This window comes from Penicillium taxi (genome assembly GCF_028828555.1).
Source record: "Penicillium taxi strain IBT 34144 chromosome Unknown utg000004l_segment0_segment0, whole genome shotgun sequence".
NCBI lineage: Eukaryota > Fungi > Ascomycota > Eurotiomycetes > Eurotiales > Aspergillaceae > Penicillium > Penicillium taxi.
Window position 1 is genome coordinate 4,298,737 of NW_026643206.1, and position 22,468 is coordinate 4,321,204.

The 22,468-nt window shown below is 46.9% G+C and overlaps 8 protein-coding genes across 8 annotated transcripts; 4 read left to right on the plus strand and 4 right to left on the minus strand.

The window, feature by feature from the left end:
• Positions 1–66: 66 nt before the first annotated feature.
• Positions 67–1,243, plus strand: N7495_006472 (WD40 repeat domain-containing protein; the record flags this gene model as incomplete). The annotated part of the gene is made up of 3 exons (XM_057209123.1): positions 67–73; positions 131–386; positions 460–1,243. 3 exons carry the CDS (start codon positions 67–69, stop codon positions 1,241–1,243), a joined length of 1,047 nt encoding a protein of 348 aa, XP_057062897.1.
• A 248-nt stretch (positions 1,244–1,491) lies between these two features.
• On the minus strand, positions 1,492–2,383 carry N7495_006473 (ribose-5-phosphate isomerase RKI1; the record flags this gene model as incomplete). The annotated part of the gene is made up of 2 exons (XM_057209124.1): positions 1,492–1,931; positions 2,002–2,383. The coding sequence occupies 2 exons, from the start codon at positions 2,381–2,383 to the stop codon at positions 1,492–1,494; spliced, it is 822 nt and encodes a 273-aa protein (XP_057062898.1).
• A 779-nt stretch (positions 2,384–3,162) lies between these two features.
• Positions 3,163–4,887, plus strand: N7495_006474 (NEDD8-activating enzyme E1 regulatory subunit; the record flags this gene model as incomplete). Its single annotated transcript, XM_057209125.1, has 1 exon — positions 3,163–4,887. The coding sequence occupies one exon, from the start codon at positions 3,163–3,165 to the stop codon at positions 4,885–4,887; it is 1,725 nt and encodes a 574-aa protein (XP_057062899.1).
• A 133-nt stretch (positions 4,888–5,020) lies between these two features.
• On the minus strand, positions 5,021–6,484 carry N7495_006475 (tRNA-splicing endonuclease subunit SEN54 family protein; the record flags this gene model as incomplete). Its single annotated transcript, XM_057209126.1, has 3 exons — positions 5,021–5,472; positions 5,526–6,286; positions 6,369–6,484. 3 exons carry the CDS (start codon positions 6,482–6,484, stop codon positions 5,021–5,023), a joined length of 1,329 nt encoding a protein of 442 aa, XP_057062900.1.
• A 1,215-nt stretch (positions 6,485–7,699) lies between these two features.
• Positions 7,700–9,043, minus strand: N7495_006476 (arrestin C-terminal domain-containing protein; the record flags this gene model as incomplete). The annotated part of the gene is made up of 2 exons (XM_057209127.1): positions 7,700–8,881; positions 8,963–9,043. The coding sequence occupies 2 exons, from the start codon at positions 9,041–9,043 to the stop codon at positions 7,700–7,702; spliced, it is 1,263 nt and encodes a 420-aa protein (XP_057062901.1).
• A 1,052-nt stretch (positions 9,044–10,095) lies between these two features.
• N7495_006477 (putative DNA polymerase delta subunit 4) lies at positions 10,096–10,735 on the plus strand (the record flags this gene model as incomplete). Its single annotated transcript, XM_057209128.1, has 3 exons — positions 10,096–10,414; positions 10,467–10,534; positions 10,595–10,735. The coding sequence occupies 3 exons, from the start codon at positions 10,096–10,098 to the stop codon at positions 10,733–10,735; spliced, it is 528 nt and encodes a 175-aa protein (XP_057062902.1).
• A 1,610-nt stretch (positions 10,736–12,345) lies between these two features.
• On the plus strand, positions 12,346–14,401 carry N7495_006478 (NAD-dependent malic enzyme; the record flags this gene model as incomplete). The annotated part of the gene is made up of 7 exons (XM_057209129.1): positions 12,346–12,414; positions 12,467–12,688; positions 12,742–12,945; positions 13,005–13,133; positions 13,184–13,317; positions 13,373–13,639; positions 13,693–14,401. The coding sequence occupies 7 exons, from the start codon at positions 12,346–12,348 to the stop codon at positions 14,399–14,401; spliced, it is 1,734 nt and encodes a 577-aa protein (XP_057062903.1).
• Positions 14,402–14,890: 489 nt separating this feature from the next.
• On the minus strand, positions 14,891–15,928 carry N7495_006479 (proline-rich antigen; the record flags this gene model as incomplete). The annotated part of the gene is made up of 3 exons (XM_057209130.1): positions 14,891–15,589; positions 15,610–15,774; positions 15,845–15,928. 3 exons carry the CDS (start codon positions 15,926–15,928, stop codon positions 14,891–14,893), a joined length of 948 nt encoding a protein of 315 aa, XP_057062904.1.
• Positions 15,929–22,468: the final 6,540 nt, after the last annotated feature.

Consider the following 22,468-nt stretch of genomic DNA (forward strand, 5'->3'; position numbering starts at 1 on the left):
GGCAAAAAAAGACCTAAAGGGAGCTCTACGACACCACCATTCTTCCATCTCCAACAATCTTCCGAGATGTCGCGTAAGTTCCTCCCAGTCGCAATTTGATTCTACCCCATTCATTTCTGACTATCATTAGACCAATTTGCTGTGGCATCGCCTCCCACCGATGCTATCTCCGCTGTGAAGTTCTCCCCGGATCCCAGCTCAAAGCGTATTGTTGTGTCTTCATGGGATAAGAATGTTTACCTGTACGAACTGCGTGATGAGAATGGGGTTGTAGGAGAGGGAAAACTATTGCAAAAGCTAGAATTCCGCGCGCCCGTACTCGATGTCTGCTTTGGCGCAAATGAAGATGAAATCTTTGTCGCCGGACTCGACTGGGATGTTCGAAAGTAGGTTCCTGTGCCCACGCTTTAAATGACTGATTTGTTCACTGAAAATGAACTCGGAAGCTGACTTGAGTAGAATTGACGTCAACACATCAACACAGACTGTGCTGAGCACTCATGAAGCTGGCGTGCGCAACGTCGTCTACAGCCGCGACTATAACATCTTAATCTCCGGCTCCTGGGACTCTACGCTTCATATTCACCGACCGGACCAGATTCATGTTGTCATCCCACTCCCTTCGAAACCCTACTCGCTGTCTGTTTCATCCACCAAGCTCGTCGTCGCTATGGCGTCGCGCGCTCTCCACATCTACGAACTTGAGACACTGGCCCTGTTGACTACGCCGTCTGACGACAATAAAGTAGTGAATGTCGAACCTTGGCAACGACGCGAGAGTAGCCTAAAGTTTATGACCCGGTGTGTGGCTTGCATGCCGGATGATGCGGGGTATGCCTCTTCGAGCATTGAGGGCCGCGTGGCAGTGGAATGGTTCGATCCATCCGCTGAGTCTCAGGCCCGAAAGTACGCCTTCAAGTGTCATCGTCAGGTTGACGATGATGTGGATGTCGTTTACCCGGTTAATGCGCTTTCCTTCCACCCTGTTCATGGGTCTTTCGCATCCGGTGGTGGTGACGGTGTGGTTGCGCTCTGGGATGGAATCTCCAAGCGACGTATCCGCCAGTACCAGAAGTACCAGTCGAGTGTCGCTGCCCTTGATTTCAGCGGTGATGGCAAGCACTTGGCAATTGCCGTGAGCCCTGGATTTGAGGATGGTAATGACGATCTTGCAGACGGACTGGTGCGGATCTTTGTGCGCGAATTGGCTGAGACGGAGGCAAAGGGAAAAAGCGCCAAGTAGTCCATGTCTTCTCTGTTTATCATGGTCCTTTCTTAACCTCTGATGGTGACTGGGCTCATGTATCGCGATTAAACCCATATTTTATGATACAACCCATGAATTAATGAACCCAATAATCAAACATGACAGTAAGAAGTGGACCTTAGAACCTCAGCAAGCAATCAAATCTTGGTATCATCTAGGAAATATATACATCATCATAGACAGAACTCTATATAGTTCTCAAATCTAGTCCAAAATCAACAGACCTACTCAGCCTTTCGCATCGACACTGACCCATCTGGCATACCGAAGTACGCCGCTACTGGCCGCTGCCCACCAGCCCCACCAGCAGCAGTAGCCTGGGGTCCAGTCATGCCAGAGAAGATACCTACATCCAGCACACCAACAATCTCCTTAATCTTCTGCGCAAGAAGGTTCACCTCCCACACACCATCCTTGCCAGAACCATCCTTACCAGCCTCGATATCGGTCTTGTTCAGTAGCTGCTTGAACGGAGCGTCAATAAGGAAGAAAGACTGGTCAGTCTTGCGAGGGCCCTCCTTCTCATCGGTATTGGTGCGGATGACGGGGTCAATGCTACCAAGTTCCTTGAGCTTGTTCAGAACACGGAAGGCAGCGATGGGAGCGACTTCAATGGGGATGTATTTCCAGCTTGTGAGGAGGCGGGACTGTAACTTGCGCGAGTCTGCAAGAGAAAGGAAAGGTAAGTATATAATTTATAAAACCCCGGTGACGTTCAACAGTTCGAGTCTTACCAGCAACGCAAATGAACTCCTTTGCCTGCATCGCAACTAGCTTTTCTTGGAACAAGCATGCGCCACCTCCCTTGATGCAGTTCAAATCGTCGTCGACTTCGTCAGCACCGTCAAAGGCCACATCCAGCACTGTGCCAAAGGGGACACCATCGAACTCGACAGCCGTCAATCCGGCGTTGAGGATCAGCTGGCGGGACTGGTAGCCAGTCGGCACGTAGCGGGTGTGAGTAGTATCGACACCGAGGGCGATGATAGCCTCGACAACGTAGACAATTGTCGTACCGCTACCAATTCCAACCCAGCGGGCATCCTTGGGGTAGTGGTTTGCGACGGCAGTCTTAGCGGCAGCCCGCTTGGAAGCTTCGATGTCAGAGTCAGACATGGTGGATTGAAAGCGTGATAGCTGGCGAAGCAGTCGTAATTGAGAATAAATATGTACGCGGGACACAGAAGGCCGAAGTGGACGTAGTGAATGGGGAGAGCAAAAAAGCAAAAGCTGTCTCATCCTGAAAGAGTCAATCCTCTTTACTTCCTAAACCCCACTTTTTCAATTCCCGGGCTTGAGCGGTCCGTGGAATAGCGTCATTCGCGGGAGATTTTAATTGGGCCAAGACTATGATATCTAACTATAGCACTAGTTATGAGTCTCAGTGAATTTTTCAAAATTGTTGACAATTATGCCTCAACTATACTGGTAACCTAGGTAAATTGCTGTCCACACTCCAACAATGAGGGCATTCAAGTTATGCCGCTGAATAAACTCCTAACTTCAAATTTTAGTATGATGTTTACTTTGAATCTATTATCTTACTAACTCAATCAAGAATCCAGGACTATAGAGATCATCCTGATAGCGTTGATTCTAAGAAATCTACTTACTATAAGTCTGGATCTCTTTTGTGAGTAATACTATATATCAAGTGTTTCAAACTTATTTGTGAGCCTTCAACATCTGGCATCAGATATTGATTAGTCATATTTGATATTATACGACAACATGAACAAAAGAGTACCTTGTTGCAAGCCTAACGCAGTGCAGTAAGGCAGCAACTAATCTTCTCGCTGGTGTCTGTTTTCAATTGAGATTCCCTAGATATTCATCAATTTTCCTTAAAAAAAAAGAATTACATTCTTGCACGCACTATCATCGCAGATCTCGCCATGGCGGATTCTCCCCTCCTAAAGGGACCAACCTCCAAGGAGCGCAAATACGATCGCCAATTGCGACTATGGGCCGCAACTGGCCAGCAAGCACTAGAGGATGCTCGAGTGCTGCTTGTGAACTCTGATGGTCCTCTAGGTTACGACCTTACTGGAGTCCCAGGCGTAGCTGGCGTTGAGGCGCTGAAGAACTTGGTTCTGCCAGGCATCGGTGGCTTCACTATTGTGGACCCAGCAACAGTAACCGAAGCTGATCTGGGAGTAAACTTCTTTCTCGAAGAAGAGTCCCTCGGCAAGTCACGCGCTGATGAAACATGTCGCTTGCTGAAGGAACTCAACCCTGATGTTCAGGGTTATTCTTACACGAAGGTTCGCGTGGATCTTTCTCACCAAAGCGAGAATAGTGCTAATCCACATCAACAGTACATTGAAGACCTTCTCTTTGATCCTGATTTTCTTCCTCGGTTTCATCTGGTGATAATATCTGGTCCGACGAGTAGCTCTACAATGGGACAGCTCTGCCAGAGTGCCAAGGCATTGAGCATCCCAGTCTTGTACCTGCACTCCGTCGGGTTCTGTGCCACTTTTTCACTCCAACTGCCCTCGGAATTTCCCATTGTGCAAACTCACCCAGATCCAGAGTCAACACAAGACCTTCGTCTCTTGAATCCGTGGCCCGAGCTCGTAACCGCAGCTTCAGCTCTCGATCTAGACAGTATGGACGATCACATCCACGGTCATGTTCCATACATCCTCCTTTTGCTTCACTTCCTCGAGCAGTGGAAGCAAGCACATGCAGGCATTGCCCCGTCCAGCTACAAGGAGAAAACAGAATTCCGCGACTTCGTCCGCTCAAATGCCCGCACCAGCAATGCAGAAGGTGGCGAAGAGAACTTCGACGAGGCTGTCGCCGCAGTTTTGAAAACCATATCTCCTTTTAACCTGCGCAGTTCGACCCGTGAGATTTTCGAAACGGAACACTGCCAGCGACTGACGGCCCAGTCCCCTGATTTCTGGGTCATCGCATCAGCTGTTAGCACATTTTACAATGTGCATAACGTCTTGCCGCTACCCGGCTCATTGCCCGATATGAAATCCCAGTCGGCAGACTACGTTGCGCTGCAGAACATATACAAGACGAAAGCACGACAAGACAAGGAAGAAGTTACGGCAACAGTGCGGAAGCTCGAGTCCCAGCTCGCTCGAACCACGTCCATCTCTCAACAGGAAATTGAAGTTTTTTGCAAGAACGCAGCACATATCAAACTTGTACGCGGAAGAAGTATTCCACAGCTTAGCGTCGACAGCGACGCGAAAATTTTGAAGACTATTCGCAGCCAACTGAAAATTCCAGAATCATTGGTATCTGTGTTTATCGCGTGTCAGATTCTGGATGCTGTCGTAGGCGAGGTTCAGGATCAGATACACGGTAGCCATCGTGACATTGATGACGATGACCTTTGGGCTGCGCATAAAGATCGCATTCTTGCTCTATTGACTCGCGATGACTCTACGCCTTTAGGACCGGCTGAACTTCTCAGTATTGACCAGGGTATCCAGGAATTGCGTCGGGCTGAGGGTGGGGAGTTGCATAATATCGCTGCTTTGCTGGGAGGACTAGTTGCACAGGAGGCACTGAAGGTTATTACGCGGCAGTATGTGCCTCTTGATAACACTTGTGTCTTTCATGGGGGTCTTAGTCGGTCTGAGACGTACAACCTTTGAGAGACCATATCTAGCAGCTCTTAGCCGAGAAAGATTTAAACCCAATAAGACTTATATCAACTACGAGGTAGAAGGTAAAAAACTATGCGCCGAAAATGGCACTTCATTGATATTGATTGGGTATCAAACTGGATCATAGCTTCCTCGAACCTTTGTAATTCCCATGACGCTTAGGACGAGGGACGTTCTTCACATCGTACAACTTTTCATTCCCAAAAGCAGAATCTGCAATCCGTATATAACTAACAACACCTTGATCAACGACAGCCATGACAACATTGCGGTAGCCATGTCGTAGACGCATGTAGAGCATTCGCTCCATTTTCTCCCCGTGTGGAGGATTCAGCGGAGTGCTTTCTAGCAAAGCGCCAAGCTGAGAAAGAGTCGGGATGGTAGTCTGCTCGCGGGAGCTGACGACTGCTATGCGGAAATCGGGGGGTGGGAAGGCGGATTTCTTAATTGGTGTTGCGGGCTTGTAGGCATGGAATACAACTCTGAATGGAGCTGCGGTATCGAGGGCGTCTCTCTGTTGAGCGAGGACTGGGTCATACCAAGGAGTTATGGCGAGTTTACGGTATACGTCACCTTTATTGATCCTGTGAGAAAGTGCATGCACTGGAATAAAGAGTGGAACTCACTATAATTACGATGAATTCCGCATCCCACGACCGGGCCAGCCGCTGTGGAAGCTGTGGAGAGGGGATCGTGGATCCAGTTAAACAGGCTGCCGAATATTCCACTGAGGCCGGCACCTCGTGTCTGCGGGTTCGTGTATGCATCGAGCTGATTGTCGCTTGTGTTCTCTGGAACACCTGCATCATCCCAGCCAGGTGCTCGTGTAAGCGCATATCCGAGACGCTTCAACCCCGTGTATACGGAGTATCGCTCCAATGTCAGTCCACCCCTTCCGACGAAGCACGAATACGCGGCCTGCAGACTCATCGGAATAGCAGGTAAAGCACTGTTCTCTTCACCTGAATCATTCTTTTCCTCACATCCAGTCAATGAGTCTGGCCACCGAATATCCAGACTTCCTCGCTCTAGCAAGTATAATCCCTCCTCGGGTAACAGCCAGACGCGATTCAACTTATCAGCCTGTCCAATCGATTTAAAGTGTTGGCCCTTCGGAGTAGGCACGTAAACGCAGGCATCTGGCGAGATGGACGGGCCTCTACTAGCATACGCCGGATTCGATGACTTGGGCTGCGGTGGTACATATCCATCTGGCGCATAAATTCCCACAACCTGATTCTTCGGGTTATGGATACGCGGGTGTGAGAGCGCATTGTGCATGGCCTGTCGTGAAGCTGAGAGGATATCGGCTTGGAATTCGGTTGGGTTGGGTTCAAAGTCTTTCTCGCCGCGGCGGGGAAGACTAGATGAAGATGTGTCTGTGAGGCTTTACAGAAACAAATCAGTATTAAGCATTCACATCCAAGGGACTATGCAACGCATCCGTCGTAGCTTATGACTGAACGTACAAATTGAGGTGGTTTAGCAGTCGAAAGTCCTGGGTCTCGTCTGACAGGTCAGTCTCAACCTGTGTGGCCTCCACGGTTGATGGGCCATGAATGGCATCCTCCTCTGCGTCTGCCATTCTTCTTACGGTCCTAGAAATAGGGTCGGGGAGGATTGCAGTTCGCAAGAAATCAAAAGAAAAGTGGGGCGTATCCTTATCGATAAGCTACTATATCAACTGTCGAGTGCGCTGGTGATGTTTCCCAAAAAATAGAGAGAAAAAATATAAATAGCTTCATTCTTACATTGCTTTAACTACTACTCTAATAGTGTGTTGGGATATAATATTAGCCACTATTTGGTCATCAGTTTGATCTATGCGCCGCCCACTTATTACTTGAACAACCGGTTCTGTCACTCTACACCGCCTTCACAGTGCGCTATCACAACCAACTTGAACTATCGCTTGACCTAATTAAAACTGCTCCCAACCAAATCACTCGCTGCAGTCATAATGTCAGACTCAGTGGAGTCTGAAGCTAACAAAACCCTCCGCGGAGTAGGTCGCGGCAATAATCCATTACTGGGACAGGCAGAGCTAAATATCCCAGATATTGAACAGTCTAGACAATGCGATTGGAACATGGGGGTTCTCCTCGAGCCAGGCGCAAACCGTCTATGAAATTCTTCAAACATTTATAGCAGAGTTTTATAAGACAAAACTGCAAGATCAGAAGCGGGTTGATTCAGACCTGTTGAGTGAGGCTATGGGACACTTGAGCATAGCAGGATAGGGGGGCTATGTGGTTTTTTCCCCCTGAATGATACCCAATTGTTTTTTTTTATTGCAAGCTGCCTATGAACATATTGTCTACTACTAGACATCTAGAGACATAATGGAGATCTCTTAATTGAATGCTGAAGAATTCTATTCGTTCATATCCAAAAATCACTCCGAAGGAAATTCAAACGGACTAACTCCATCTTCGTAAGGCCTGAAGCCAATAATGGGACAATTCAAGACTAGGCCTACTCTCCGACTAGGCTAATATTATTTCGCAAAGCTTCAGCTTCATAGCGATACTAATTCCAAGGTTCTTAACACCCCGTTTCTCCCGCTCATGAACAGACTTTTGCAAATGCGATGCAACAAACTCCAAGCTGTATGCAATCGTTATGACATGATATGGTGCTGGATCACCACAGGTAAATATGGCTCGTTCCTGTGTTAGGAATGATCGATATAAGCGTAGGAGTCTCCGTGTTGGTACGGGAGATTAATTGAGAGCACGGTTCGATAATGAACGACGTCCCTGATTCAATAACAAATACTTCTTGCCTGAAAGATAAAAGTTCAGTCAATCAGCAATTTCTTCTGATTGCCGACCATGGCGACGCCAATATGGCTGAGGGCATTGGGGTCGCTGGCTCGTACAATCGACGGCAATGGCAACATCGGGTTGTCGGGATTCACATGGGCCGCGTCGCGAGCGGCCTGTTCAATCGCTTCCATTTCTTCTTTGCAGCCGGCATGGTCGAGTGGGCAGACTACGATCGGTTGGCGGATGATAATATCTCTTGCGGATGTCAGATGAGCCTGTGCGTGGTTAGTCGTAGGCCGGAGCTGTTCCAAGTAAAATGTGCAAATTACCTTGACCGTGAGATAATACTCAATTTTATAGAGACTTGCGGTTGTTGTGAACCCATTAACACCGTACATTGGGAACCCCGCACGACTTCGCGGTAGAATCCCTTCTGAATCTCGCATGTCCTTTGCAGGAAATACCAACCCCATGTTTGTGAGATATCCCGACTGGGGTAGCTTAACACCGACATTTTCAGTCTTCCTGGCTAAAGTCTTGACCTTGCGCTGGGGCTCGTCGCCCTCGTGATTGTAGATAATTTCCTCGTCGATACCAATTGTAATCTTACTGATGGACACCTTACGGGCCTTGCTCATCCAATCTTGATTGGGGGAAAGTTTGACATACACGCTTACAGGGTCCAGGGGACCATAAGACCAGCGTGGCAAAGAAATTGCGAGTGTGACCAGGTGATCGGATACGCGCTCCGCCGATTCCGGGCGATTATACATGCCAAACGTGGACAGCGTATCGTAACGCGCAAGGGGCACGGGAAATGTATACTTTCGCTGCTCCGAGTGGCCCTGCTGAACAGTCACCACCATTTCGAAATATGTTTCGGCGGTGCGACTGGGTAGCTGTAAGCTCGCTGGCGGTACTCGGCGAGAGGAATCGCGACCACCACGGCCAAAGGGAATGAAGAGAACAAATGGCAAGTCCATCGCAATAACCTCCTCATATTCCCGGCCAGCTGGGCAGCGAAATAACAGCATCTCTTTGCCCACGATATCGGTGATCTCCTTGCGAGGTGGAGCAAGGCGCTTCTTGGTGACGGAGTCGGCTGACGGGTGTATAGTTTCGCGGCGGATGAGGGAAATGGTCACGAGGGAGATATTGACTGGCGCGGAAATGCCCACGCTGGGCCGAATCTCGACCTTACCTTCGACTCTGGGCTAGACAATAAACACTAGTCAGTCTCAATGCTAATCGCTTAGCCGCGCGAACGGCCAGGGAAGGTGGGATGGGGTTCCTACCATCGTCGCAGATATCCCGGGGTATCCTATCAAGAAATTTCCATTAGCTGGGCCTGAAACGCGCACAAAGGCGGCGGCCATCTCTATATCACAGTTCCCGCACCACCATGGGCACGAGGTGGGGACGGTGCGAGGATGTGGGGAACCTGAGAGTTAGATCTAGGCCCTATCGCATAGAGCTCGGGAGAGGTAGGTATGCAGTATGATCGGGGAGATCGAGCTCAGAAACAGAGACAGAAAATGGAGAAAAGGGAAAAAAGGGAGAAAGTAATCAGGATTGAAAATTGAAAGGAGAGCGGGCTTTCCAAGGATCCAAGGGAACAAAAGATATGTGGGGTGGGAAGACGAGGCAAGGCGCCCCAACCTCCCATTGGCTCTATCTATTCAGCCTTGTATACATATTATTTCTCCGATATAAATACATCATGAGCTAGGTAAATTTATAGATTAATGGATGGAATTATCGGGCTTTGACATGGACTCTACCTATGTAGAGAATTCAAATGAAATCTTGGCTGATATGATATCTTCGATAATACAATATTAAAATAGCAGTATTGCTAAGATAATGATATAGAATAAGATGAAACTTCTATAGAAAAGTGTTGTTGACCTTAACGGACTTGGGAGCCAAACTGACCTAAAAACTGAGCTGAACTGACCTGTGAACTGACTAAGATACTTACCTAGGTATTCTTTAGATAAATACTACAAAAATACTACAAAAATACGACGTTATCTCAGGTTACTATAGCCTTGCTGTGATTCGAATACGGTAGAAAAGCGGTATCCTGATTGTCAAGTTGCGTATATGTTATCTTAAAAAATGAAGAAAATAAAAAAAATATACATATATAAAAAATAAATGAATTAAGCAGCTGAAGTACAGAAGTTACAATGACTAGTTCACTCTAAAATTGTCTGTATTATGTGGTATTTCTTAACAATTGGAGCTTGTAACAACGATTTTTCCTTTGTGTTTTTAATTGGTTGCACCAGGCAACATCCAATGACGACATCGCTGGCTCCACTTAACATCATGTACGACATCCGACCTCAACTCTAGATCCCGAGATACTCCACACTTCTTGAACAATTCAACTGCCTCTCTAATTATTTTAAAATTGAACATCATGCCTCGCACCCGCCAAGCTGCTGCGCAGCGTACCCTTTCGTTTGGTAACCAGCGCGTGACCAAACCATCGGTAACCCCGCCAGTACACAACAAGGCTAACCTTGTTGACTCGTCCGCTCCATCTAATTCTGATCAACAAATCCCTATAATTAAATCACGACAAGACAAAACTTTGGCAAAGCCGTCCAAGCTTCAATCCAGCGAGCTGGTTTCGGCCGAGTCACTGCCTGAAGAAGATAAGCAGGCCCTAAAGCTTGGCGTTAAAGACCTCCAACGTTATTGGAAGAAAGAGGAGCAGAGCCGCGGCACAAAACGAGGCCAGTTAAGCCAAATTTGAGATAGGTTCATTCAACTGACTTTTGACTCCAGTTCACCAAGGAGATCTGGATCTCGAGGAGAAAATCCTACGACACTTTGATATTTCTGGCCAATATGGGGTATGTGACCGAGCCTTTTCAACAGTCTGTCGTAACAAGCGGACGTTAACGTTTATACAGCCTTGCATTGGAATTGACCGACTGAAGCGGTGGCGCCGCGCAAATACGCTCAACCTCAACCCACCCATTGAGGTTCTGACTGTGCTCCTCAAGGGCAGCTTTGTGAAGCAGCAGTCCCATGTGGAGTACCTGCTTTCTTAAGGTGTTTTTTGAAGAAGTACTGGCGTTATTTGGATCTTGAGAAGGAGTGGCGTCATTGGTATGGAAATATCAATTGCAGCGTTTGAATTTGTATATCTACCACAAGACATGAATTAAATCCTCTTTAATTTTCACTGCGCTTCCAAGGCTTCAAGAGCCGTGATATTCTGCAGCCAGACCTGGGGAGCGGGAATGGTCAACCCTTCACAACTCGATTGATATAACCGACCGATATAACTGTCCAAATGTTTACGTGATTCATTCGATTAGTATGAGACCAAGGTGTATTCGTGGGTCAAAATGATAAGAATGAGAAAATATGCTACCTACATAATTCCTAACCGGGAATTGTCTATCACCACGGGTGACATGGTCAAGGGGTATTGTCGTATGTTCCATGCTATTCCCAGGCTCGATGCCCCCTAACACCATTTTTGAAATTTCGGGGAGAAAGTAACAAAGCGAATATGGGGGATCGAAAGTAGCTAGGCTTAGGACCTGGAACTATAGTGTGGAGGGTGCAAAGTTATAGCTTCAGTCCAAGAGCACGCCTTTAGGCCCCTCGAGGATGAATGAATTTTTGCCAATTTAGAAAAAAATACTACTATTCCCGTTTGATCTTTCGAGAATAAAGCTATTCGTGATTGTATTGTATCAAAAATAGCATCACTTTTTTTTCCCTGAAAACTCACGGAATAAGGAAATCTTCTTCAACTTACCTTGGAAGTAAATGGTGCTTACTATTCAAAACTAGATTTACTTTTATCTATAGCATGTGAGGCTATATGGCTAACTAGTACAGGAATTAAATGCGTAGAGCCTCAAAATTTGGCGCAATGATAAATGCATCAGCTTCGAGGTCAAATACCACCACCACAAGCGACTATAATAGTTTCTGAATTATTCTCAAGTATTTCAATAATTTAATAAAAGACTTTTACTGGAAAACTAGGTTGGTTTCGCTGAGGTTTCACATCCATGGACTCCTCTGTACTTCATGTATATCTTACACCTTCCTCACAGATAAAAAAAACTACCATAGATGAGCACAAGTCAATCTTTGTATATTATTGGGATATGATGCATATTCTAAATTATTGAAGGCATTAGAAATCATATATTCACATTTAAAGTATAGACTAACTCGCAATAGATTGATCTACAGGCTTGGAAGTTATGAAGTCCAAGTAGCTATTTGAGGCCTATCTTGTCACATTCTGATAAGAGATAGATAGCGCCGATAAGAGCTTCTATAAAACGTGGAGAGGTCAGAAAACGTAGACTATGGTAGTCGAATAAACTTTGATGATCTTTCAATAAAATATAAGGTATTCGCAGATCAAGAAATTATCTAACCACGGTTCACCCTTGAGGTTGAAAACACGTGTTTATGTACAGTTATCAGGAATCTTGGAAGAGATGACATCACAGCTTGGATCCAATATTTGAACTAGACTTAAACACTGCGAATGAGCTAACGAAAAAAAGTCCTGACTTAATTAAAGCTGACTGTATCTTTCTCACCTTAGCAGCGCAACCTCGGAAAGCCTTCACAAGCCACTCCATCCCCCGCACCAAATTCCTTATCACAACATTCAAGCGGAGTCAGTATGTCAGCCGCTTATAAGTTCCAACATCTTGCCCGCTCGATCTCAGGGCCCTTGAAATGTCCATTCAAGGTAATTTGCATCCCAAAAATACGAAGGATAGTGATACTAAGACAGAATTCAGGGAGAAACCCTTCTCTACAATGCCCGATTCAACAAAGGATCAGCATTCTCTGACAACGAACGAGAAGTCTTCAAGCTGAATGGCCTACTTCCACCAAACGTCCAGACTCTCAATGAGCAGGTTCAACGTGCTTACGAACAATACAGCAGTCGACACGATGATTTAGCGAAAAACACGTTCATGGCGAGCATGAAGGTGCAGAATGAAGTGTTATACTACAAGGTGAGAGAATTCTCGAAATTATACACAGTTCAATGGAACTAAGTATTGAGTAGCTGCTTCAGACCCATATCAAAGAGATGTTTAGTATCATTTATACGCCTACTGAAGGAGATGCGATTCAAAACTATTCACGCCTGTTTAGAAGGCCGGAGGGCTGTTTCTTGAATATACGAGATCAGGATTCTATTGAAGAGTGTCTTGCCAACTATGGGAACGTTGAGGAAGTGGATTACATTGTTGTTAGTGATGGCGAAGAGGTAAGGATGCCTTTTTGTGACGAAATAACGCATTGCTTATGTAGATGTATCTGCAATAGATCCTTGGAATAGGTGATCAGGGCATCGGTGCTATCTTGATATCCGTTGCGAAGCTGGTAATCACCACTCTCTGCGCTGGGATCCACCCAGCGAGACAGCTGCCGGTTGTTTTGGACTGTGGCACTAATGTAAGCATGTGTGTGAAGATATGGGAAGTGTGCTAATAGAAGGTTAACAGAACGAAGACCTGCTCAATGATGAGCTGTACATGGGACTCCGCCAGCATCGGATCGAGGGCAAACAGTATGATGAATTCGTGGATAAATTTATCCAGACTGCTCGACGGCGGTTTCCAAAGGCTTACATCCATTTGTGAGTGAATGATAGTTCCCTGCTTCAAGGAGATATATTTCTCTGACACTGGCAGTGAGGACTTCGGGCTGCACAATGCCCGGCGGATCCTAGACAAGTATCAATCGCAGATCTCATGCTTCAATGACGATATCCAGGGCACTGGTTGCGTTACCTTGGCTGCCATGATGGCGGCATTGCAAATTAGTAACATGGAGCTTGCCGACATTCGTGTGGTCATATTTGGCGCTGGTACAGCTGGTACAGGAATTGCAGACCAGATCGCCGACACTATCGCGACAGAGGCGCACAAAGCCAAGGAGGAGGCATCGAAGCAGATATGGTATGCACTCCTTACTATGACAGCACGTCCACCAGCTAATGCATCCAATTCAGGTGTATCGATAAACCAGGTCTCCTTGTAAAATCCCTCGGTGATCAATTGACCCCAGCCCAGGCCAACTTTGCAAGAGAAGACAGCGAGTGGGCTGAAGGCAACGGCCGTGATCTGATTTCGGTTATCCAGCGCGTGAAACCGCATGTCCTTATCGGCACGTCCACAAAGCCGAACGCCTTCACAGAAGAGATCATCCGCGAAATGGCCAAGCACGTTGACCGACCAATTGTATTCCCGCTCAGTAACCCGACCCGTCTCCACGAAGCGCAGCCCAAGGATCTGTATGAGTGGACTAACGGCCGAGCTCTAGTCGCAACAGGTAGTCCATTCCCTCCTGTGGAATACGAAGGTATAAAGTACGATATCGCGGAATGCAATAATTCCACCTGTTTCCCTGGTATCGGTCTTGGAGCCGTTCTCTCGCGAAGTCGGTTGATGTCCAAGAAGATGCTTGTGTCAGCTGTTGAGGCTCTCAAGGCACGTTCCCCTGCGCTTGTGGATCCGTCTAAACCACTTCTTCCGGACGTTGAGGATGTGCGGGAAATCAGTGTGGATATCGCTGCTGCTGTCATCAAGTGTTCGATTCGGGAGGGTCTTGCGCAAGAGGAGGGGATTCCTGTGGATGATTCGGAGCTTAAGGAGTGGATTCGCGCGCAGATGTGGGAGGCTAAGTACCGACCTTTGATCAAGGCTTGGGATGTCGAATAAAGATAATATTGACGAGGTGGGGCGGTTTGTTGGAATTTAGTAAATGAGCTTGCGGGTGCGAAGATAATTGTCTTGTAATGATAAATAAATTCTGATCTTAGTTACTTAACCCTGTTAGTAATCATCAATTATGTGCGTTGTGGAAGTGGACTCACAGACTAACGTAGTGACAAGAGACAAGCGTATCGTATTCAAAGAAAAAACGAGAAAATACTACACCTTCAAGGAAGGCAACACAAGATATAGACTAGACACTACAGGCTACAAGACAAGAGTAAAACGAGTTGGATAACTTTTCAATTCAAACTAGCAGGCATGGAGGAAAAACAAACCAAGCCGAATTGGGATAATTACAAACTCCCAAATGCCAGACAAATGATCCCCAGAAACTCCTCAAGGACGAAAAGAATTACCCCAAGTTAAACAAATGCCCCTGAATCACGACTTGATAAAGTGTGATCGGAGTGAACTATCCCACGTGCTCACCACTTACAAGAAGTAAGCGGCAGCGGCGAACACAGCGACAATGCCAACCATGTTGCCCTGGACAAGAACGCCTGCGCCGTTGAAAGTGGGTGAGATGGTAGAAGAACCTGGGGCACTCGAGGCACTAGCCGAATGAGTGACTGCGGGTTCGGTACCAACAACACCGATAGTGCCAGTCACAGAGCCGGTGATAGCAATGGTAGAAACATGGCAAGCCTTGGTGGCGCCAGTTCCGTAGCACTGAGTTTCAGTGACAACAGTGGGAGCGACAGGAGCAACAGTTGACTCAACAGGGTGGCAAGTCTTGATAGTGCCGGTTCCGTAGCACTGGGTAATAGTGACAACAGTCGGAGTAGCCTTAGTGATAACCAGGGGGGTGCTCACATTAGCCGAGCCCGAGGGGGTGGCGATGATGGGAGTGCCGGCAGTCAGAGTGCCAGAAGTAGTGCAAGGCTCAGTAACGGTCTCACCAGCGTCGGACAGCGAGGTCGAGAACGAATTGGACTCAGAAAAGCTGGTCACAACACCAGAAGTCAAAACACTGGTGCTAGTAGTAACGACAGAAGTGGCAGACTCAGTCGATGTAGGCTTCACAACGTTGGTAGTCACATCAGCGGCAGTAGTGGCACCGGGAGTGGGCAGCGTGATAGGATGTCCGGCGCCAACGCAAACGGACTGGACCTGATCAACAACAACTGAATGCTGGGTTAGCAGGAAGAAACTTCCAGAACATGATCAATGGATCTACCAAATTGATCCTTGAGAGGGCAGGCCTTCTCAACACAAGGAGTAATTTTGCCGGGCAAGTCAGCCTTTGAGCAGTGGCAAGAGAAGTCAAGGATATCGCCGCAGCCATCGAAGTTCAGGACGTTAACAAAGCATTGCAGCTGATAGAATGTTAGTCAAGAAGAAATGACAGGAAAAAGTGGGAGAAAAATCAGGGCAAAGAATATATACAGAGCAGGCAGGCAGCTTCTCAAGCTGAGCGGAAGCAAAGACAAAGAGTGCCATGAAGGCAACGAGCTTCTTAATGGTGAACATCGTGGTAGAGTAGGTTGGGTAAAAACGAGTGTGGTGTAGAGAAAAGTAAGGTAGGGAAAGGAAGCGAAGAGAGGTGAAGAGGGAAGAAGGAAAAGTTGGGGTGAGACTCAGCTTTTAAAGGGCGGGGGACTGCAATTTCCGCTTTTTCTGCTAAAGCGTGTGTGAAAACCGATGGAATTCATTACCAGGTAACGATTGCAAGGCACTAGCACCTTGTGTTGGGGCAGTTATTTACTCACCAGACCCCAACCCAACCTAGACTGCCAATTGATTACTGAAGCTCATTACCAGGTGACCATCTCACATGTCTTGTCTTGTTTAATTGAATAATTCTTTACATCAAATTATGCTATTTCTGTTTGTACAATAGAGTCTGAGCCATGTCGGTCTAGGAAATTAGATACTACCAATAGTTTACTATAAACATGTAGTATCTATAAATAGTTGTACGACATCAAATAAGACTCATGAAATTTGATAATCTTGAAGAACCCCGTACTTGAACGCTTTTGTTAACGTGCAAATGCCTTCACTCGGAAATTGCTGCAAATATACGATGATATCAGTAAATATCAAATTATAGTAGACATCGTCATCTAATCTCTTGAACAGAAATTGAAGCATGTAAGGTACCCGGAACATAATTTATGTATCACAAAAGTGCCGGCTCAAGCTTTGGAAGTAATATCTGGGGAAGACTGTCAATAGTTACTAGTGGCGGCCGAAGCTTTCCCAGCGTAGCATCAGATGCGAGACCACCCTGTCAGTCCATCCGAACCCCTGAACAATGTTTGTTATTAAATTTGCACCTATCTCCATGTCTGATATATGACCCTGTAGTAGATAGGGAAATGGAGGTCGAAACTAAAGACAGTATCCAGTGATCCAATTGATAACGTGTAGGCTTTCGTAGGAAGGAATAGACCGATTCTGTGGATTGAAAGAAGAATCTGGTTAGCTAAAGTTTAGATGCATGTACCCGGAGTGTACCTGGACCTGTGAGACTTTGAAGTCGAAATTGCACTGCTAGCGTGTTCTAAGACTATTCCTGTTAGATCCGAGACAACTGTACCTGCATGGGAGAAACTCGCAGCAAACGTCTCAAGAACTGGCTCACAATCTTGATGTAGACTGGATGTTGCCTCTCCTTTTGTACGCCCAGTCATGACCCTGTTGTAATCGTAGCACAAGAGTGTGATAGACATAGGGTCTGAGTCGGACACGCTGAAGCCCCCTGAGATATAGAGACGGGAAGCCTCGCTTCAATCTTTTAGCGATGAATTTCGTAGAACTGCACTGTGATTTGGGTGGGTTTACTCAGCCATCAAGAGCGAGAGGTGACCAGGATCACCCACACTTTGGTAAAGGTTGGTGGATACTGACGTGTTGTTCTTACTAAGTATTCATCCGCGAGGAGATGTTTAGAAGGTAAACTGAATGGATAGGTATAGTAGCGCGTCTTTTATCTCAAGCCTTAGCAATTGGCGAGAGTTGAATTCAGGATCTAAGGAATGTAGAATTGAGATGTGATGTTGACATGAAGTCCGATTGGACTAGATAGTGGGTATTTCCAGTCCATGGATCGACGCCAATAGACCTCGGAATGTGAAAACATTAAAAATACGTGTGACATCGGTAATAGGTTCAAGTTGCACCTGTGCAGTTTTGATTTGGGTAAACATCGGTGGGTTTCCGAAAACTTCGCTAATCGATTAGCACCTGAGGCGATATATATCGTAGCTATTTCCGCCATCGTGGAGATCAGCAATTTCAACCTTGTTAACCTTCCAAGGAAAGTTTCATTACAATATTGACACATACAACTTTTTCTACGAATATATGTTCATGAAATTTAATTTATAATGACCTCACTATCTTCGTGGAGGAAAAGCTTGAACTAATTAATTTCTTCAAGAAGTTTTACGCGTCATTACATAAAAAGTCATTTACCGAGGCAATATATCCACTTCTCAATATCTACTTCTCCATATTTGGAGAGAATAATCTCATGAGATGTGCCGAGATAAGATTAATATGAGGATTTAGTTCAAGGCATGAGGTCATTTTAAGATGCGTGCTAATGGAAAGTGGCTGATCACGTGATACGTATTATTCCAAAGCTTCAAAGGCTTTGGGAAATTAATCGCATCTAGAATTTTACTCGTACTCCAGCGATGTAGGGATTGCAATGTCCGCAACATGAAATTCGCCATAAAAGTAGCTCAAATCTGTGAAATGGCAATATCACTGGAGTATATAAGTGGGGCTGACATGTCACGGGTAGATCATCCGTGCTATCTACTGAATATCATATCTTCATGAAAATAGTCAAAAAGACGACAGAGTGACATGTTTCCCAAGACTCATTTAATGGACATTTAATAATTAGAAAATGAAGGCAAGAGAATGCGATTTGTGGAATCTGGGCCGAACCCCAAAGCTACCACAACAGACACATGGTAGTTATTACAAAGAGTTCCCCTTGTTTACTTCCAGATAGCTTCATCAAAGTTAGATGATTGAGGGAACGTAAAAACTGACGCAATGACGTGTTTTCCAGAAGTTGTCGAATGTAATCGAAAATGATTGGAAGCTGAGGAGAAAAAGAGCAATTTGAAAATTTTAGCAAAATTCCCTCCTTCTAAGCCTAGAAGGAGGTATAAAACTTGTATGACAGTTTGTGTTTTCCCGAGCGCCGTCTGTGACTCGAACCACCGACCTCTGTGTGCTATGTCCAGTCGCCAGGACATCTGCTAAAGGTTAGTCCCACCTGTTTTGTTAGCATCCTCCCAACTGCACCACAGGGTCTTGGATATAAAATAATCCACCCTTTTTTGTCCTTATAACCGTCTTCTACAACCCCACTTATGTAAGCCCAATTTTCTCTGCGCTATACTTGTAATCATGGTTGATCACTGATACATATAGACATGGTCAATTCTCAGCAGATGAATTGATGGTCTCAGGTGACATACATGATATTCGCTAGGTATCATTGTCTAATTTTGTACGTTGGTCGAGGTAGTAGTCTCAAGGTGCTGGTCAATTTAAGAAATCAGTGCATCATATTTGACCTCGAAGATATTTAAACGGAGCAACCATTGGGATCATTTGGACAATCTAGAGAATGTGTCACGGGGCGGGCAGGTGAATAGAATTATACTAGAACTGGACAGACAGTATTGCATTGACTGACAGGCTAAGACGAAGACGTAGCTTGAAGAGCTACATTCAGACAAGGTTCTGAGTTTACATGAGGTTGCGGGTCACGTGGCCCGCACTATCTAATCAATCAGTAGTCGTCTGAGCTGGCACCGTGACAGTATCCCCCTCCTTAGAGCCGAGCTCCGTAGAGGCGTAGACAGGACCTGGCTTGGACGGGTAGCGGAGGTGGAAGTTCTTCACTAACTGTCCACAATTTTCTAGGTGAGCAGCAGGCTCTTCAGTTGGGTCATCATAACCGGTCCACTTAACCACGTATTTTAGACGTGGTGTTCCCCGGCGACCACGTTTCTCCCAGCGGGAGTCTAGGATCTCCTCTACCTCCCACTCGTCGATTCCGTCGACTTCGATAGGTGGGGCAGGTTCTTGTTGCTGCGCGGGAAGCGGGTTGTCGTCGGCAGGGCGTAATAAGGAGACGTTAAATACTGGGTGGATCATCATTCCAGGGGGAAGCTGTAAACGGCAGGCGTACGGGCTTAGAACTTCGGTGATTTCGAAGGGGCCTAAGTTCTTCCAGTCTAATTTCTTCTGGGGGCGACGGGTCTTGATGTTCCGGGCGTCTAACCAGACTTTCTGTCCTTTAGTGAACGTTCGGGCAGGCTGGCGGTGACGGTTGGCGAATTCTTCGTGGCGAGCTTAGGCGGCCAGGATCTGGGCTCGTACAAAGTTCGTGATCTCCTCCATATGAGCCGCGAACCTCTCTGTATCGCGGGCGGCGGGGTGATTACTCAGGCGGACAGGCTCGAATCCAACGACTGGGTGTTGGCCGTAATTAGCAAAGAACGGGGTGACGCCAGTCGACTCGCTTCGTACAGAGTTAGAGGCGAATTCGGCTAGCGGAAGCCAGTTAGCCTAGTCGTCCTGTAGGTAGTTTGTATAGGCTCGGAGGTACTGTTCCAGGATAGCATTGGCTCGCTCGGTCTGTCCATCTGTTTCCGGGTGAAAGGCAGTGGATAGCAGGCTCTTAGTCTTTAGGCGGGTCGTCAGGTGTTTCCAGAACTGGCTTATAAACTGGGGGCCTCTATCAGATACAATTGTACGAGGGAGTCCATGTAGCTTCTAGACGTGTTTCAAGAACAGGCAGGCGAGGTCTTCAGCGTTACAGGTCCCGTGGCAGGCCAGGAAGTGTTTCATTTTAGTCAAGCGGCAGACTACTACCAAGATTGCGTCAAATCCTTGGCTCTCGGGCAGGTGTGTGATAAAGTCTATTGACAGATCTAGCTAGGCGTGGGCAGGGATCGGGAGTGGTCGTAAGACTCCTTGACGGGCTTCTCGGGACGGGGTAATTCTGCGACAGGTATGACAGTTTTTGGTCCATTGCTCGACATAACGGTAGAGGTTCGGCCAGTAGTACTCGCGAGATATAAGCTCGTACATCTTTGTGCGACCTGGGTGTCCTGTTGCTGGGTTGTCATAGCAGAGTCGGGCTAGTTCAGCTTTAAGGTCGTCGTTGTCTGGGACATAAATACGTCCTTGGTATAGCAGGTTGTTCCCATCTCTCACGTAGTGCGCGAGCGTGATATCTGGGTGCTGGGTTTTCTTTTCGTCCAGGGCACTTAGGATTGACTGTAATATCTGGTCTCTTTATAGGGTAGACTCGTATGCTTCCTTCACAGCGACTGGTAGTTCTAGCTGTAGTTTGTCTGCGAAGCGTACACTTCTTACTGTTTCTGTATCAGGTGGAGGCGGGTTAGGTTCTAGGCCTATCAGGGCGTCTAGTTTCAGGGTTAGAGGGGAGTCAGGCGGTGGTGAGGCAGGCGGGGTCAGTATTCCTAGTTCTCCTTGGATCTGGCTGTCCAGGTTTTCGCGCTTCAGGATTATACGACTCTGGTGCTTTAGTCGTTCATCCCCTTCCTTAGGTAGATCTTCTGACCTCCTGGTCAGTGCATCAGGCTTCGCGCCCTGTTTACCTAGGCGGTAGATAATCGTAAAATTGAAACGGGACAGGAACTCAGACCAGCGGGCTTGTCGGCGGTTTAGTAACTTAGTGCTCATGAAGTGTTCTAGGTTTCGGTGGTCTGTGATAACCTTGATCGGGGAGGTCGTGCCCTTAAGTTTAGGGCGCCATTCTTCGAAACAGCGTACGATAGCCATAAGTTCCTTATCATAGATTTCGTAATTACACTCAGCTGCTGAGTGCTTCTTAGAGAAGAATGCAACGGGATGTAGTATTCCTTTTTCGTCGTACTAGGAAATAACGCCTATAGATACATAATCAGACGCGTCGGTTTCCAGGATCACATCTTTAGTCCAGTCAAATGGTGCCAGGATCGGGGCGGATATAAAGGCTGTCTTTAGGGTCTTAAAGGCTTCTTCGCAGGCGGGAGTCCATTCAAAGGCAACATCCTTCTTTGTGAGTTCGTTCATATGGGCAGTCAGTTTCGAGAAGTCTCTTATAAAGCGTCGGTAGAAGCCAGCAAATCCTAGGAATGCTCGGACATCAGTCGCGTTCGTCGGCGATTTCCAGTCCATGATCGTCCGGACCTTCTCAGGGTCCATACGGATTCCTTCGCCTCCTATAATCAGGCCTAGGAATTTGGTCTCAGAAACACAGAACTCGCATTTAGCTAGTTTCACGAATAGCCCTGCTTCGCGGAGGCGGGCGAGGACCTTACGGACGTGTCCGATATATTCCTCCCTTGTACGACTATATATCAGTATATCGTCAAGGTATGCGGTACAGAACAGGTCTAAGTAATCTCGCAGGGAATCGTTGATAAATCTCTGGAATATAGTAGGGGCGCCTGTTAGGCCAAACGGCATTACCAGGCTCTCGTAGAGACCTAATCTCGTACGGAACGCTGTCAGGTACTCCTGCCCCTCCTTCACCCGAAGGTTATTAAAGGCAGAGATGATATCTAGGCGAGTAAAGTATTTCATCCCCTTTAACTGGTTCAGGGTTTCTTTAGTCAGGGGCAGGGGATAGCGGTCCTTGACCGAGATCGCGTTAAGGGCTCGGTAGTCTACACAAAATCGGAGACCCCCTCCAGGTTTCTTCACAAATAGGACAGGCGAGGCAGTAGGCGAGGAGCTTGGGCGGATAAACCCTTTCCTTAGGTTCTCGGAGATCCATTCCTTCAGAGCTTCTAGCTCAGGGCGGGACATAGCATAGAGGGGCCCAAATGGCAGGGCCTTCCCCTCTATTAGTCGAATATCATGGTCGTAAGGTCGGTGCGGGGGCAGTCGTTCGGCTTCCTTAGGGGAGAACACATCTCCAAAGTCTTTAAATTCGTCAGGCAGGGCAGGGTCAGGTTTCGGTTATAGTATCTCGTCCAGTGTCTCTATAGACGCGGAGAACAAATGATAGCCCTTCTCGCT